Source organism: Plodia interpunctella, chromosome 5 (genome assembly GCF_027563975.2).
Source record: "Plodia interpunctella isolate USDA-ARS_2022_Savannah chromosome 5, ilPloInte3.2, whole genome shotgun sequence".
Lineage (NCBI taxonomy): Eukaryota > Metazoa > Arthropoda > Insecta > Lepidoptera > Pyralidae > Plodia > Plodia interpunctella.
The window spans coordinates 4741473-4759706 of record NC_071298.1 but is presented as its reverse complement, the minus strand read 5'-3'; the positions used below and the strand labels follow the sequence as shown (position 1 = coordinate 4759706).

General features: G+C 35.4%; 2 protein-coding genes across 4 annotated transcripts; one reads left to right on the top strand and one right to left on the bottom strand.

The window, feature by feature from the left end:
- Positions 1–454: 454 nt before the first annotated feature.
- Positions 455–3924, top strand: SelR (Selenoprotein R). Of its 3 annotated transcripts, XM_053745397.2 has the most exons (5): positions 456–679; positions 837–941; positions 1350–1511; positions 2890–2902; positions 3390–3924. In XM_053745397.2, exons 1-5 carry the CDS (start codon positions 592–594, stop codon positions 3403–3405), a joined length of 384 nt encoding a protein of 127 aa, XP_053601372.1. In that variant the 5' UTR covers positions 456–591; the 3' UTR covers positions 3406–3924. The 3 variants fall into 3 exon arrangements, with proteins under 3 accessions (XP_053601370.1, XP_053601372.1, XP_053601371.1); XM_053745395.1 differs by lacking the exon at positions 2890–2902 and having other exon boundaries at positions 455–679; positions 3354–3924; XM_053745396.2 differs by lacking the exon at positions 2890–2902 and having other exon boundaries at positions 460–679.
- Positions 3925–4289: 365 nt separating this feature from the next.
- Pak (p21-activated kinase) lies at positions 4290–18086 on the bottom strand. Its single transcript, XM_053745393.2, has 13 exons — positions 17925–18086; positions 17413–17544; positions 16878–17038; positions 14760–14931; positions 13898–14013; positions 12642–12743; positions 12069–12241; positions 11176–11304; positions 10685–10862; positions 10007–10208; positions 9452–9567; positions 8611–8829; positions 4290–8024 (listed from the first exon to the last, which is right to left on the bottom strand). The coding sequence occupies exons 2-13, from the start codon at positions 17522–17524 to the stop codon at positions 7941–7943; spliced, it is 1764 nt and encodes a 587-aa protein (XP_053601368.1). The 5' UTR covers positions 17525–17544; positions 17925–18086; the 3' UTR covers positions 4290–7940.
- Positions 18087–18234: the final 148 nt, after the last annotated feature.

Below are 18234 nucleotides of genomic sequence, written 5' to 3'. Positions count from 1 at the left end.
TCCGGTTGAAAATTTTAGATAAAAAATAACACTAGCTGAGCCCTGACACGGCACTTCGCTCCGGTTGAAATTTCGTGATAAAAAGTATCTACCCCATGTTCTATTCCACATCATATAGCAAACTCTCGCTCATCTTTCAGCAGTTTTCATAGCAAGCAAGAAAATAGCAAATATCTATGTGTAGGTGTGTAGCGCGAACTCTGATTCCAAAATAAATACGCGTATACGCCTACAATGCAATGTTCTTATATCTGTGGGTTGGGCACACTCCACCTGAATAAACGGGCGACACTCACAGATTAAAACATTAAAACATTACATTTTAGGCGGCGCTTTACTTTAGAGATCCCGCTTTTTCGATTCAGAGTTTTCGATTAGTGAATCGAAAACTCTGAACCGAAAAACGTTTCTAGTGAGAAACGTCTGCTGTCATTGTCAACCATACAATTGTCAAGTTCCATAATCCAAGGCAATAATATTTCTTGATGAGGTAATGTGAGATGCGAGATTTTTGTTTAATTTTCTATTTATTATCTTATCATAATAAAACTATTTCATTGCGTAATATTCCACATATAGACGATGTAAGTTATGCGTGTTTTACTCAGACATTTCGCTGTATTCAGGAGGGCTGTAGTACCAAACAGAAATATTGGATTGAGGCATCCATTCTCTACAGGTGAGAATCATTTCGTTTTTTCTTGCGATACTTGTGTGCGTGTGTGTGTGTGTGTGTAGCCGTATTTAAATACGGAAACACCGTTTCCTAGATTCTTTTTGGATAGCTGCCAAGCCATCAGATATTACTATAACTTGTGTCTTGTTTGTATATCCAGCATTAGTGTTTAGAACTATGGAAGATAAGGAAGCTTTGAAGAAGCGTTTAACGCCGCTGCAATATCATGTCACGCAAGAAGCTGGCACAGAGCGACCTTTCACAGGTAAACTGATATAAATTAGTAATTTGAAAATGTGACCGCCAATGATTATCATTAAGTATGACAGCATTTCCATCTTGTTATAACAATTTAGTGTATATTAAACTACCTACATTTCACTTGAGACAACATAAATAGTTAATTATTTTTATTCTACTTTGCTCTTTTATTTGTCAATTCTTTTAGTCCCCAGTCTTTAAAACCAATATTACAATATTTTGAATTTAATGGTCTAGAATACAAAACAGATGCATTTATTTTTGCATTATAAATACAAAAGAAAATCAATTATTTTTGCATTTTAAATTAATTAATTATATGTGCTTAATAATTAGTTAAGCTTTCTCCATTCTTTTTAGTGTCTTAATTAAGATAATATAAACCTCATGTATACAATATTAATTATTCCAGGTTGCTTTAACAAATTTTATGAGGAAGGCATGTATGTCTGTGTAGTATGTAGACAAGAACTATTTACATCTAAGAGCAAATTTGACTCTGGTTGTGGCTGGCCCGCTTTTAATGATGTTTTAGCCAAGGAGAAGGTCACATTGCACCAAGACACAAGTGCAGGTATGTCACTGTCAATATTTAATTAACATTGTAATTTATAATGTGATCTAAAATTGCATGTACCTGGAATTAACATTTTAGTGCTAAATAAATTAACAATATCTTTAAATTTTAATAAATATAAATCATAAGTATACATGTTGTAGTCTATTTTTAATGCACAGTCATAGTATTTTAGATGTACATTGGGCCTAGCCATGTAGAACAGATACTCAATGCCATCTGATAATAGAAACCGTAAACCATAATAGGCAATCTGCTCATTGAGCTCTAAATTGCTTAGGGATTGCCTCAATGTAAACCATTCATATAGTTTCCTATTGAATAATATATATTGGAACCAATTTTTACTTTGGAACAATAATACAGAGTCCATTGCTGATAATATGAGGTATAATATTATAAATCAATGATTTTTAAAGAAAATATTTATCCATTGTCATGCTCATTATGTCATGCACAAGATATGTTGATTGTGAATGCCTTGAAGACTAACAATGCTATCTCCATAACCATATGTTGTGACCTTTCCTTACTTACACTACATATTAAAAAACAAAATACCCACTGCTTTAGACTTTTTAGAAGTCAATAAATTTAGATCATGCTGGATCTATTTTGATTACAAGTTGCATACTTAATGGCCACTATGCCAAACTTCACTATACAACACTTACTTGATTGAGATGGTTATTTCATCTGTTGACAGTTTATTAATATTTAATAACACCTATACTTGTGCAAGCACTGACAGTGAGTATGGCACAAAATAATTTTATCAATTGCTTTAGCTTTTTATCAAGCACAATGATTTAACAATATTCAAATGCTTTTTGTTAATCCTTACCCGCAATGTATATTTACTTTAGGAAATTGACCTGCAAATGAAGATATTTTTTATTATTTAATTTTTATGTATAGTAAATTTTATTTGGAAGCTTTCGGTAGTTGGCCTAGAGAAGAAGCTATTTAAAACTTAGTACATTATATTATTTTGCAAAATATTTAAAATAAGTTCATTTCTTGATTAACCAACTTTTTCCTGGAAGATGCTCAGCCACATGCCACGCGCCTATTATCTATCGCTTGAAAGAGGAATATGAATAATGTAGCGTTTTCATTTTAATAATTACTTATTAATAGGAGTAAATTTAATATGATTTTCTAGCCCAACTACTGGAAGAAATTTAATGGTTGGGGTTTATGTTTGTTTTTATCCCACAAATATCAAACAAAATAGCATTTGTATAGCATCAAATATTTTGGTTTTGGGAAAGTGAACCTTGGTGCTAATGCATATTTTTTTATCTTTTTCTGTCTGTCTTTCCCGTACCCTTGACCACCTCCGTTACAATCCTGACTCTACAACAAACGTAAGTCGGCCTCGATTGGTAAACCAATTTATATGTATTTATATGCTTGATTTCTTTTAAACAAATATGTGTGCCCATTTACTACACGTCGCACCGCTATGTTTGCTCACTTATTTTACAAATATTTTTTGACATTGTGGTCAACCATGAACTATATACATTGAACACTCATTTTATATAATCTAATACAATGTTCAATTGATATGCCAATACGTTCGGCTGTCATGACATGTTAATATTGTGGAATGCGCATGCCATTAATCTGCATTAATCCTTTCCTTGCATTGTCCCCCTCCCACGCCCCCCCACCTCATCTTCCTGGATGGCTGCTGCTGGACGACGGCTCCACGACATGCTGCGACGGCTCATCGCGCCAATATGTGATCATACCGGACTCATATCACTCATTGGTTTTTGTGAACCTTGTGTAAATATTGGTTTTGGTGGATGACTCGGTGCTAAACTAAAGTTGGAGCAAATATATTACTGGTTTTAACACGACCAGGTTTGGTGCGAACTGAGGTGCGATGCTCCAAGTGCTCGGCTCATCTTGGGCATGTGTTCGATGATGGGCCAGCACCTACCAAGAAACGATTTTGCATTAATTCTGCCTCCATGGACTTCATACCAGCTGAAGAAAGAAAGGACTAACGCTAAGCTTTAAAAAAAAATGCAAGCACGATATTGATAAGTAATAATTTATTGATAACTATTAAAAAATAAAGAGATCAAATTAATATTTTTCGTATAGAACATATTTGTTTTTTTTTTCGAAAATTTAAAACCAAGGTTTGGTTTATAATTCTTATGCAGAAACTTTGTTTTAAGTTGTAATGTGTTTTAGGCAACTACTTAATCATCTAGTTACCATACTTCATGATACTCAAGTCATTATTAATATTTAGTTTGTTGATTTATTTTTAGTTTTCCTATTGTTCAAAACGTACAAAACTTTATTTGCATTTTACCTTTTTTGTTGCTAAGCTGGTATAGATTTAATCTTATGAAGATATTATTGTAATAAAAATATTTTTGTGTAAGTTGGTCTTTTATTCATGGAAAAATTATTTTTTTATTGTCTAATTAAACATTGACACAGTAGGTAAATTTGGATCTGCCCAATTACGCCCAAACTTACCTACTGTGGTCCTACGTTTCCTGGGTGACCGTTTTCAATGCCTGTGCTCCAGGAAGCGTCTGGTACCAGATTATTTATAATATCGAAAAGTAGTTTGTTGCTTTGAGAATTCAATTGTAATTTAAAATGTTAATAATACTGTGATACAGTAAAAATTTTAAAATAAAATGTACTTTACATTCGCGTTAAAATAATCATCTCGTTAATTTAATTTATAAATAAGTTAGGTAAAAAGTTTAACTAATCATGAAATAAAAGTAATGAATATTCATGGTGAGTCTTTTATTATAGTATGGGTTGTAATTTATATGCACAAGTTGCTCATACATGGCACTGGTGTTTTACAACTGACAAAATCATGAAAAATGTTCTAACTGCATTAAATGTCTTGTACAATAACCTATTACATGTATTAATACATTTTCAACTTAGGACTATGTTCATAATTACAGTTACTTTCTCATCTTAACATATCTATGCATTCAAATTCATCTTCATGATCACATATTTAATACACTTCTTAGTTATAGATACTGAATAACTTTGTTCAAGCTCTCTTGAAGTTTTGGCTATAATTTTTACATTTCTACATTATTGCACAAATATTTTATAAAGGTTGGTGCATATTTAGTTTCAAGTGCATGGTAGGCCATACTGAATTTACAGATCAAGTGATTCCTATGATAAAAGTATCTTAGGCCATTTGAAAAAATAATCACATGTAGTCATAAAAAAAGTTAAGCATACTTGACAGAACGAGTCAAAACAAGTATGCTTTAACTTTTTTATGAATAACAGGATTACGTTCTAACCGAAGCAATTTGGCTGAAAATATAAAAACTGCATCTATGGATAATGTAACAATATGGTTGATTTATATCATTTGCCAATCATATTTTACTTCCAGAAGACATTATCTTTGAGTGTCTCACGTCCCCAGAGAGAATTTTGACAAAGATTTATTACCATGTCATATCTATTTACGTATATTTACACGCTCCTATCTTATTCAGATATGAGAAGTACAAAAGGTGTAGACTCCAACCCGCCGAGTCATCTTGATAAAATTAAATAACTACATATTTAGATAAAAACAATACGGCGACACCAATGATATCATAATATTATCATACACTTCACAAACGTTTTAGAATGCAAATAAATATGAAAATAAAATAATGTTAACATTCGGTCTATATTGCACCAACCTGAAACGACTTTAGTAGTCTACATAGCTTTAATTGGTCACTTCATATTGTCAATGAGTAAACTACTCGTGTCTTAGAGGTCTCTGTACAAATATATAGCGGAGTTTCTGCATCTCTGCGCTCACATTCATCCACACAATATAGCGAAAAAAATAACAGCGTCTGACGGCACAACCTAAAACGATAAATGTGGGACATTTACGAATCCTTAATATAATGTAAAATACTTTACGTTGCTGTATTACAGGAGTACATCGATGTCCCATACTAATTATTAGACTACTATTGTCATATACGTGTGAAGGCAAAATATAATAAAATAGTCTATTTATAAGTCACATAATAAGCCTATTTGCGAATACTCGATTGAAATCTTAAAATGCTATTGTTTGTGCCATGAAGGAAAAATAAATTTGCTATTCATCATCCGATAGACTATATAAACTTAATACTATGTAAATGCTTCGCTTCATGACTAACACATGTATCAATTTAGCTTTGAGACATACTAAATACCAGTCAACCAAAAAATCATTCATTAAATCCGGCAGATTAATACCAGCAACATTATTTAAAATACAACAGTTATGAATTTTCGTACAACCAAAAATTTTGAAACATAATAAACCATATCAAACAATAATCTCAAATAGAAAATTAGAATTGTTAGTGACTTTTAATAAATTAACAGTTATCTTAAATAACAATATGAGTCACTAGTACTATTGAAAGCATGTAAGCGACACAAGCCAACATCGTCACAAACAAATACATGAACAAACACATATCATATCAAACATCATTTGCTTCAAAATCTATAAAAGCTGATCACCGCACTAATAATAACTTACATAAAACCATTTTATAAAACTCAAATACTCTATTTCGAAATAGGAATATACGAATAATTATATTCAAACTGAACTTAATCTTCGTCAGTCATCATTAATATAATAATACAAATAAATATAGAATAATAGATTAAGATCATAGCAGACTTCTATCACACCGCTCCCACCCGATAAAATTCGAATGCAGAACTTATAGCTTCCTTTGTAGCCATACTTCTCATTGATAACATAACGGCAGCTGTAAGTGAGCTGACCGGTAATATGTTGTCAATGTAAAATATTTCTACGCTATAAAAAATATATTTCAATTATTATAATTTCTTCATGAGGTAGCGGTGTAATCGGTTATGACCTTGAAGGACCTCTGTCCACGTTTACGGCTTTAGTCTACAGACTGCTATCGTCTCTATCGGTGGGCTGTGGGATTAGCATGAGTTTTTGCGAATACGTAAAATCGCCGCCGATTTCTATGGACAATGATCCTCTTTCGCACGCAAGGGGGATTATTAATTTTGTACGTTCTCGAAAAATCTCACGCTAACCCCACAGGAGTCTTGCCTCGTATCGAAGTGTTCCCTAACTGCCGCCGGCTATCACCTACCATCACAGTAAGCTAATTCCATACTATTATGGGTCTACAGTATTCTACTATTTATACTTTACAAGGTCACCTAAACAACTGCCAGTCTTCGTTCGCAGCTAGAATATTCGTAACTTTAAAAACTCGTACCTACAATCTAATATCTATCTACACTATTCGCCCTCTCGCTCAAAACAGTTGAACGAAACGCGTTAATAAGAGATGACGCTATCAGAATAAATAACTACTAAACGACACTACGGTTCTTTATAGTTACTGGACTGCACTTGACTAATCAATCTCTTGTAAAAATATGATACCTCTATGGAGCAGCGCGGCTGCCGGCGTCACGTAACGCTAGACAGTGAGAACTATTACATTGCTAGTTTTTTACGCAAACACAGACTGAATAGTACATACTATAAATCGATGTGCAGTCAGTACAGTCAGACGGCCCGGATACCGGACTGACCCCAAAATTTTGCCAGTTATGAAAATATCACATGGTTAAAATATAGGGCAGAGAGGAATTGTAGTAACAAAAGAACGTTTATATTAGGTAGTGGGTCGTAAAGATGATGGTGCATTTATATATTCTTCGTCAGTGCTTGCGGGTCAAACTAGCATGTTTCATTATTCCCTGCCGATAAATTTCCGAACATTTTCTTATTGCTGAATTATGTAGTGAACAACACACATGTAGTATGTCCCATTCAAATGGCGACATAAAGTGTGTTGTAAAACTTATGACACGCGTGCATTGGTCGTCATATACTTTTTACTTTTCTCCTATGTAATGACAGACTTACTTAATGACATTATCATAATGTACAATTTGGCCAAATATTATGTCGTAGGTTATATAGTTTCTTCGTTCACTAAAAGGTGCCACTGATCCTGTCACTATGTTTAAAAAGGCTGCGCACATGCGCACCACACAATTGTTAAAATATGTCTTTGACATGGACCTTACTATACACCAGCCTATCGGCGAATAGGGTAGTTGCCATCAAGCAAAATCAGATACTTTTGGAGTCAAAAGCGTTTTAATTATTCTTTAATGAAAACAAATAAATAATACATTTTACTATACATGACATAGACCAATTAAAGTGACATTTGTTTATCGTGTTTCATTACAACTACCCTATTCAATCAATTCTTGATCAACAATATAATTATCATATGTCGGTAAGGACACCGGTTCTCACTGTCGGTGGCGGCGGTAGAGTTGAGGCACTGGCGGCGGGGGGCGCGGCTGCGGCGCCGGGGTCCTGCGCTAATGTCCCTTGGCGGCCTCCTTCGCGGCCATGATCAGTGGCGTCAGCGACGCCAGCGGCCGCGCTAGCTTCAGGAACGGGTGCTGCGGGAACAATAATTACATTGAGTATTTACTAGACGCCCGTCCCGGTCCGTCAGCTTCAGTGTGTATGCGGTTACTTGCCACTAGACGCGGTAGGTAGTTGTAAAAGTCAGATGCCTTTAGGCGACTTGAATAAAATTTGACACCGGTGTTATTAATATACTCGAAAAGAATAAGAATTACTTCTTTCTTCACGTCATGTCAGATGCCTTTGAGCGTCTTGAATAAAATCTGACATGATTTTTAGAACTACTTACCCGACATTTAGTGGCAAGTAGTTGAAAAAGTACAACTACTTGCCACTACAAGAATTACTGACACCTGAGGAAGACAGATGAAACAGAGCCCATGCAATTGTTTAGTCGCGCTCTGTGACGTCCGTTGACAGATCAACGCGGAAGAACGAAGACATCATATGAAGTTTCGACTTACATCAACGCACGTCAATGTCAAAACCTTATAGAAAACGGAGCACGACTGCGCAACGGGGTATAGCATAGACGGGTTTTCGCCCAGTATTTGGCCAGTTTCAACCCATCAACAACTGGACGTAAACCGAACTCAGGGCATGGCTCATAGCGGTCACCTTGAGGAGGTCGATGGCGGCGGCCCGGGCGTCGACGTCGACCTCGAGGCAGTGGTCGAGGAAGTCCTGGAACACGGCGCTGAGCTTGTCCTTGTCCTTGATGTCGGGCTTGCCGTTGGTCGCGATCAGATAGAGCGCCCGCAGCGGGTTCTCGTTCAGGTACGGCGGCTCGCCCTCGATCATCTCGATCGCCATGATGCCCAGCGACCACACGTCCACCTCGAGATAACATTATTCATTCAGATGAAAGAGAGAGATATGGGCTTAGTACTATGTATATTATAATACTAAATTTTGCCCGCGACTTCGCCCGCGTTAATTTCTCGTGATAAAAGGTACCCTTCCTTCTCCATACATCAAACTACATGTATGCAAAATTTCGAGAAGATCAGTCCAGTAGATAGACCATGAAGAGGTAACAAAATTACTTTCGCATTTATAATATTAGTTAGGATAGAGGATGCATGATAGTTGGTGAAATATGTGATAGATTACAAAGGTGTATCACGCATTTCACTATGCGTGATACACTATCTTTATTAACTTTATATTGTATTTGTATTGTATGTTTCCTCTATTGTTATTGTTAAAAAATAGGTGAATATTGTTTATTCTTGTATCAATGTATTTTTTCCAGAAGATTCTCCTTTTTTGCTTTGTTACAATATTACTATTTCCACATATGGCAGATAATATTTTTGCATAATTTGGCTATTATACCCTAATACAGCATTCACAAAAACATTTTGACATTTATAACATGCAGTTTCTTCGTAGAAAATAACATTATTTAACTGAACTATAGCCATTCTCATATTATCATATAGTTTTAAAAACTTACTTTAGGTCCATATTGCTTTCTCGTAACTACTTCGGGCGCCATCCAGTATGGCGTCCCAACCATCGTTGTCCTTTTGTTTTGTTCAGGAGATATTTGTGCACAGAACCCAAAATCGGCTGAAATCAATGTCACTCGTTAGTACATATGCAACATAACAAATTATGTCATAAAACTCAATGATGATTGACAGTAATAATTTAGATTTCATTATTATCCTCTTAAAAATTCAATAATAATTTATCGTATGTGAAACTATAAAATTGCAGGAAAGAGAAGAGGATATATTCGCGTCGCTCAAATTAGAGTCTCAATCAATGCTCGACGCTCGTCCATATAAATCAGAACAGCATGAGCGTAGGACGTAGGGGACCGAAGCCGTGCCTATCCCAGAATAGTTACAAGATAAGTGGTGGTTATAGCGTGACTTTGTATTTAAAAAGCCATTCGAAAACTTCCATTGCAAACTCTGGTCCTAGACCCCGAACCTTCTAGAAACTGTATGGACTGAAATCTGACGTCTGGCCGCGGTCTATGTAGATATATAGTATGACTCACTGAGTTTGACCTGTCCGTCGAGCCCGAGCAGGATGTTGTCGGACTTGATGTCGCGGTGTATGACGTGGTTGGTGTGCAGGAAGTGCAGGGCCTGCAGCACCTCACGGCACACGGCCGCTATCTGCCCCTCGTCCATGCAGGTCTCCGTCACCACGTCCGTCAGCGAGCCCCCCGCCAGGTACTCCATCACCACCCACAGCTCCTGACAATGTTCATTACGGTGCTGTTATACGGTATAACCAAATCAACAAATCCAATCTTCTTCAGCATAAAAATACCATACTAGTGGCACGCCCCGGCGTCGCTCCGGTAAAACGATAATTCACATTACTTCAAAAGGTATCGTCTATCTCTTTGTCAAACAGTCGCACGCCCTCACCCAACATCTAGACTAACAATCGGCGACCAAGTCAAGTTAACTATGGGGACTTTTAAAATAACTATGTCTTCAAAGAGAACTTGTCAAAGTTGCTCACGTCTTAAAATAGTCTTATAATATCCATATTTTAAAAATTGAGCTCGGTCTTTCATCTGAGCATATTCCGGGTTCCTACCTCAGCCGTTAAGCATCGGAGCCAAGGGTCCGCTTTCCTACTTTTTCACACTACACTAACATGAAGGAGCTGCGGGAAGAATCCAGTTTTATATAAAACTTGGTTGTAAAAGCAGTCAATAAACCTCATTAACAAGGTAGCTGTCGAGGTAGTTGACGACGTTGTTGTGTTTGTTCTCCCGCATAACGAGGATCTCGTTGATGATGAGCTCCTTCTTCGGCTGCTGGCTCAGGTTCATCTGCTTGATCGCCACCTCCATGCCTGTCGACGTCTCTATCGCCGTGTATACTGTGCCCGATGCTCTAAAAATTAGAATTTATTTTTAAAGTACTGGCTTTCTCGAAACTTCTAACGTAATAATACAGTTTGATTTCCGTTATTATGCATTCTATGTCAGTCAGCTATAGGATAGAAAGACAGCTGAAAGCTAATAATAGTATTCCCAAAGAGCATTATCTTTAAATTTTTAAACCTTAATTCTTTACGTGAATCTCGGGCTTCGGTGGCGTTACAAACAGAAATGCACAATGAGATGAAAATATTCAAACTCTAGCAGGAGATTATTTTCATCTCATTATTAAAGTTTAAGTTAATTTAAAATATCATCATTCTTACCCTTGTCCAATTTTCTCCATTTTTGTGTACTTTCTATTTGGATCTCCAACACTAACTATAGTCCTTAATTTTTCTAATATTTCCTCGTCTGTCATTTTCTTCTTTCTTTGCTGTTGACCTGTTGCTCTTCTGTAAACAGAAAATTAACAAAACATGTGCAAATTGTCAGTAAATTGATAAACGTTATTATTAATAAACATGGAAAACGTAACAAAAGCACTATTGTATTTTATTTTCAATATTGAATGAGAATATTTAGTTTTAATTCTACTTATACATAATACTTGTACTTGTATTAATAATTGCAAATGTGGTTTTCTATATTTTATTTTGTATATTGTATAGACAAGCAGATTTTTATAGCTGATACGTCTAGATAAGGCAGCGTCGAAAGCTTCATAATTCCATCAAGTCCCTGATATTAATTGACAAATTTAAATATATATTTATTTATATTTATATTGTAGCTTTCATCAATAAAAAGGTGATTGTGTGGCGTAAATGTCCGGAATGTATTTTAACGGTAATTTACCTTCTTTTACCAACCGGGAAATGTATTCCTAATCACTGCAATCTAAATAATTTACCAATCATGTTGGTGCCGATTTGATCATACATAGAGAAACAATAAACTTCCTCATATGTATAATCTCGTTCATACGAGAAAGAGAAATGCTTATTAGAAATACACAAGAAGAAATGGGACAGATCGCTTATATATTTAACTCCCACCATGTGCCTGGTTTTACAACATCAAATAGTCTGCTTTGGTATGAGACCAGGATGTTGTATGGAAAAATTCTGTCTTATTTGGGTACATTAATCATCTGGTCTTTGGCTTCTATAGGATGTTTCACGTTGGAAGAGACCAAAGAAATAAAATTAATACGAACCCAGTGTCAATATTGGTCTGTGCGCCGTTGGCGGGCGGCTGCAGCGGCTGCAGCGGCGGCAGCGGCTGCGGCGCGTGCGGCGGCGCGTGTGGCGGCGGCGACTGCGGCAAGTGCGCAGGGTTCTTGTTGCGGTCCAGCGGCGGCCCGCTGCCCACTTCCGCGCGGCTGCATATCTGTATAATATTATTTATATTTTAACAGGATTTTCTCTTAGATCTTAGTAACGCTTTCTCTTTCTTCTTCTTAATAATTCTTTTTCGGTTTCTTCGCGCCAGAGTCCACTTTACAGTCTTCGGAATCGCAAAACGTGGCCGTACCAACGGAGTCGAAACTCCTCGAGTATATCTGCTATATATGATAATTACGCATGAAGACGGCCGCAATTAGATGTGGAACTACCGTAGCCCAACCTTCATTTAACATCGTCACTAACATCATATTGACTGTGAATAAAATATTTTGAATTGGATTTTGAATTTCACATCACCGCGGAATAAAGATCCATGCAGGTTAACTTGACAAGCGATCGTATGTACATAGAAAGGGCTAAAGCGTAAGTAAATAAGGACTTACTGAATGTGTGGTGAGCGCGGGGTGAGGGGCGTGGTGGGGGGAGGGCGCGGGGGACGCGGCCGCCGGCCGGGGGTGCTCCTCTTCTTCTATTGGCTTCGTGTACTGCAACATATTCATTCGTATAAATATTTTTTTATGTCATTATAGATGAATAAGGAGTATTACTGCACATTTATCCCACCAGAGTACAGCACTGTATATTAGGTACACAAAAGCTTTGCATCTTTTGCTATGACGATTAAAACGTATATTTTAGAGTACTTTATTAATCCTTTCATTATGTAAGCATTTGTTTGTGAAAATATACAACAATGTAGCATATTCGGGTGCCGATATATTGGGAAAAATATTTTTCCATAAGATAAAAAAACTTCGTAAACTATGGGATACGCCTCACGCTATACAATTTTCGAGCCAGTAAACGGTCGAAAAGAAACTCTGAACACTTCACACGTCAAGAATTATTAAAATAAGGACTTCATACAGGTAAGATCTTCAGTCAATAACAAGTTTATATCCGTTTATGACCACAGTTGACCACAGTTGACTAAATAATGCAGAACAGAACCTAAAATAGTGTTATTCTTTTCAGGGTAATCCACTAAATCCTTCCTTTTTCCTAGAAACTCGCACCACGATTGTGTAGAAGGTATTATTGGTCGAAAATCTGCAACAATATTGAAAATCGGCGCTTTTTGCCTCCATTGGCAATGTTTGTGTACCTTAGTTGTACCAGTAGGGCCATCTGCGCAAGCTTTGCGTAATATGTCCTATTGATATTTGTAAAGTCAAATTCAATAAGATTGGCCATAAAGTCCATTGACATCTGCGTACTATTTTTTCCCAATTTCAAAAACGACAGTATCGGAATATATGAAATGTATCGCAAAATTGTGTAAACACGGTAACTTGGTATAGGGTAGGGGTCATACAAGTTCACAGTAGAAATCGTCAACATTTATTTAAAAGTACACGATATTAATTCTATCTTCTTAACTGTGTTGGTTTGTTACTCATTACGTTTTAACCACTGTAGTCTTGGCTTTTCCACAATAGACCGGGTTGTGGGTCCATTTTAAATAAAAAATTAACAAAGAAAACAAATATCAAATAAATATATTGTGCGGCAGTCAAACATTTTGGCAGCCGAATGTTGTCAATCTCTGTCATCAGTAAGTGGGAGCAATGAACTTTATGGCCATTCTACATGAACAATACTTTAGAAAGATTTATTTTTATTATCAAAAAATACTCACAATACTCTTGGTGCGGTCGGGGCGGGAGGGGGGCGGCGGCGGCGGCTCGGGGTGCTCCGTGTCGGTCGGCGTCGACGACGACGGGCTGCTCGACGACACGCGCGACACTGACGACCCTGCAACATATCGCGGAAGCTTAGCTCAGTCTGCATCCTGTCCTGGATGACTATTTAGTTGCTAGTGCTAGTGTGACTTATCGGCACTAGATGGCATGTCGATGCCTTTTGGCGACTTGATCAATATATATATATCATTGTTAGCAATAACACACGCTATAAGAAAGAAGGAGTAAACGTTTCGTGTCTTGTTAAATATATTATTTAAGAGAGGGGAAAAGTTTTTTAGACAAAATTTTGGATAATATGTAAGTCAACAGCATATCGAGTTACGCTGCATGAACGACTATGGCGGCGAGTTTGCAATGAATTTGGGTAGGTTGATGTGCTGTTGTCTGTATGAGTAATATATAAACATATATATCAACACTAATTTAGAGATAGCTGAAGAACTCATTTGAACACGATATGTCCTTGAAACTGTAGTTAAGGCGTAATATACTGTCGCATTTACACTCTCTCCCATCCTCTCTCCATCCCAGCTAGAGCTGTGACGCGCGTAAATCTTAAAATTCTGACTACTATTATGTTACGACAGGACACCTGACTTCAGTTCTCTTTGAGAAGTCTGTGTGTTGCCTATCTGCCGTCGAATCTGCTCTTATCCCTTAGTTTCTTTATACTACATTGAAGGGATATGAAGTGGACCTATTCTAGAGTAGATGCCACTTTTTTATTCATACTAATAGTTGATACATTCTTCTTGTCGAGTCGGAATGGCAAACCAAAATGTAAAGTTGGTATACCTGAATGTGTGGTATGCATTTGCGCCGACGTCATATATTTGGAAGACGGCGGCTGCGTCGCGGAGGCGTCGTACCACTTGAGCACGTCCAAAACAGCTTGGGGGTTGTTCTTCTGCTCTTGCTTGCTGATGTTCGACGCCATGAGTAGCCTCGCCCATGCCTCTGGCATTCCCTGGAACAGAATAGGGTAGTTTCCTGGGTAAAAAAATAAATGCATTTATGAATGCAATGGTTCATTTCATATTACTATTTTTATTTAATTATGTTCCAGTATGTTTGGAATGTTTTGACTTCATTGTAAGACATGACACCACTTCTCATTGTGATACAAGTTCCATAAACAGTATCTCATTAGATACTGTTTAAGTATTGTTTTTAGTAGTCCAAACATTAAATTATCCATTCACTAGCCATGTTCATGAGCGCATATCCATATCTAATACTCACATAAATTATACAAGGTGATAGGTATTTGTTTGCATTCATAAAAAAAAATAAAATTGAAGTTATTATTTAGAATGTGTGTAGGTTAAGGTACCAAGCAAGAATTAATCTAACATAAAAAATTCAAAACTGCATCTGGCAAATTATTAGATACAAATTATTCTAAAAAAGCTTGTATTTGTATAGCATCTTAGCTGAATTCTATTTTTAATGTTATTTTAAGTTTAGTTTGAAACTAGATTAAAAAAGCAATGATCAGAACCAGAAACAATATTAATTATTGTTTGTATTAATTCTACAAACAACTAGCATAGGTACTAGAATAATATTGCAATTATGACTCAAAATCTTTCATAAAGTAGCCTTTATTTTGAATCATAAACATTTATTTGAATATTATGAGACCAAATGTTGCAACTAAAAATTTATTTTAATTCATTAAATATTCCAATAATAAGTATAAAAGAAAGTACAACAAAGAATTTATACTACTGTACTATTGATAAACATACTTATATAATAGCATGCTACACATTATGCACATTTTTAACTAAAAACAACATGTAAAGAAATATGATCAAATAAAATATACAGAAATAATCCTGACAGATAAACAACAATGTAGGGAGGTAAGGAAAACTTTGTATAAAAAAGAAAGTACAAGCTATTACTTACTGTCATAGGCAGCTTGAAACAAAAGCGGTAATACATGGAGCTCATTACATGACAACTTTCAACTTTACTCATTACTTTAATAACCATTTGTTTGTAACATTTATGAGGGACCACTACTGCTATGGTACAATAAATAATTATAGGATTTAATTTAATGGATAATCAGGATGAAAGTATAATTCGATATCCACATACACTCCATGACCATATTGTCATGGTTAATATTTTACACAGTAATAGTATACTGTTGTCTAAATTTACATTTTCTAATTTTGCAGCATGCTGTTCTGAGAAGTATGTAAGTGATCAAAGGTAAATGAGATGACCATAGTAATTGAATTTTATAGCTGCCACTGCACACTGCAGATATATATATACACTCAATAACAATTTACCTATCTTGTCAAAACAATCTCAACAAACAGAAAAATAAAATAAATTTTGATAACTTAACGCCACATTGAATTAAGCAAAGCATTTAAAGCTTTAGGCCCTGTGATAAAGCAAAAAGCTTGTCACTGTCACACATCTTAAAAATCTCTCATGTAAAATATTGGGGATAGTGATGCAATGTGTAAATTGTATTGGACTCTATAGATATCAATATGTGATTGCAAATATTATAATTTAACAATGTATCTGAGTGTTATATAAATACAACCATAAACATTCTAGAAAAAAATAGCATTAAACACTATTTAATTCTTTAATTTAGTCAGCATTTCTACAGATCTATATAGTGCAGGATATAACAATTGGCATATTGTCCAAGATATATACTTGCTCAGTATTAAAAATGTATTTTTTTTTATTATATGAGAATGAGGACATAAATGAAGTAGTAAAATTATAGATTACATACAATATTGATATGCATAATAAATGGTTGTGAGTCATGGGTTTTTCCCAAGGTGCATAGAAACCTAACTTCAGTTAACACAACTCGCTAGGTATTATAAATGATCTAAAATAATTAGGGTATAATAAATATGTACTTACCGTGAATTCTCCTGTGACTGTATCAAAACCGACATGCACTGTGTGTTCGAAATTTGTTGGATAGCTAATATTGGGTTTGTTGTCATTGTGTGCTGTACTTTTGGAGCCTTTGATTTTGGCCTTCAGTGTTTTCTTTTTCCTGTCTCCACCATCATCAGGTTCTGTAATAAATGAATATAAAATAATGACACATAATAATGTTTAAAATTCTGATTTTATCATAGTATTGTATGTAGATTATTGTAATTTTTAATTCAAACATGCCACTTCAATAGAAAATAATTGGTATAGTGCCAAAAATAATATAAAGTATCTTATGTTGAGTAACAAAATGTTGCATTGAAAATGTACCTAACTTCCTAACTTCATTGTATTTTTTTTTGTTGTACCAAATCTAAATACATTTTAAGCATTTTACTTATGTATAATTTTGTCTTTAAATATAGCATACATGGAAGGGCACTGTAGAACATATCTCGTATGTACAATCTAAGCTTCGTAGCTACATAGTTATTGCAATAAATAGTAGTTTTACCTTTTGGTAGTGGCCTCATATCAACTGAGGCTACTGAATCGCCCCGGTCTGTCGCTCGGTTGCTGGTTAGCCGTACCGGCGGTGCTGGCGGCTTATCCTCGTCACTCGACATTTTCGTATTATATGCCAAATCTGGTACAATGCAAATGTTATCGTATAATATAGATGTAAGTTAAAAATCACCAATCGGGAAATCAGGCAATAAACGTATACATGATTATATCCATAATCATGTCGATGAAATAAATGGTAATCTGTCATTATTCTTGGCTACACGAGCTAAATTATAATAATTTGGCTGAAATGTACACCAGACATGCTCTTTCATTATTGCTTATAAGAATAATTTCCAACTTGAGACGTTTATTAATAACTCTGGAATGTAACCACATATAGCTTATTTGCTGTTATTCAAACTATAAAAAGTAAACCACAATATTACTCATGGACGCGCCCCGCAGATTTGCAAATTGTCACACAAAATATTTAGTTTTACAAAATAATAAAATTACCTGGCACTATAAGCAAACAGAGGCAACAAATAAATAAGAGTTAAAATGTCTTTATCACATTTCAATAAAACATTACAGTATATTAATCATAAATTTTATAAATTATTTTACTCATTCACACATGAAAATGTAGCAGCAACTTCTAGAGCCGCCATTACACTATGATCTAGTGTTGTCCATAAAATTAAGTCTATGATAGATGTATCGATACTAAAAATACTATTTCAGCGATTAAAACGATTAACTTAGCATACTTTCAACTTCAAGTCTATGGTATCCCTACATTAACAATCGATGAATAATAAAAATC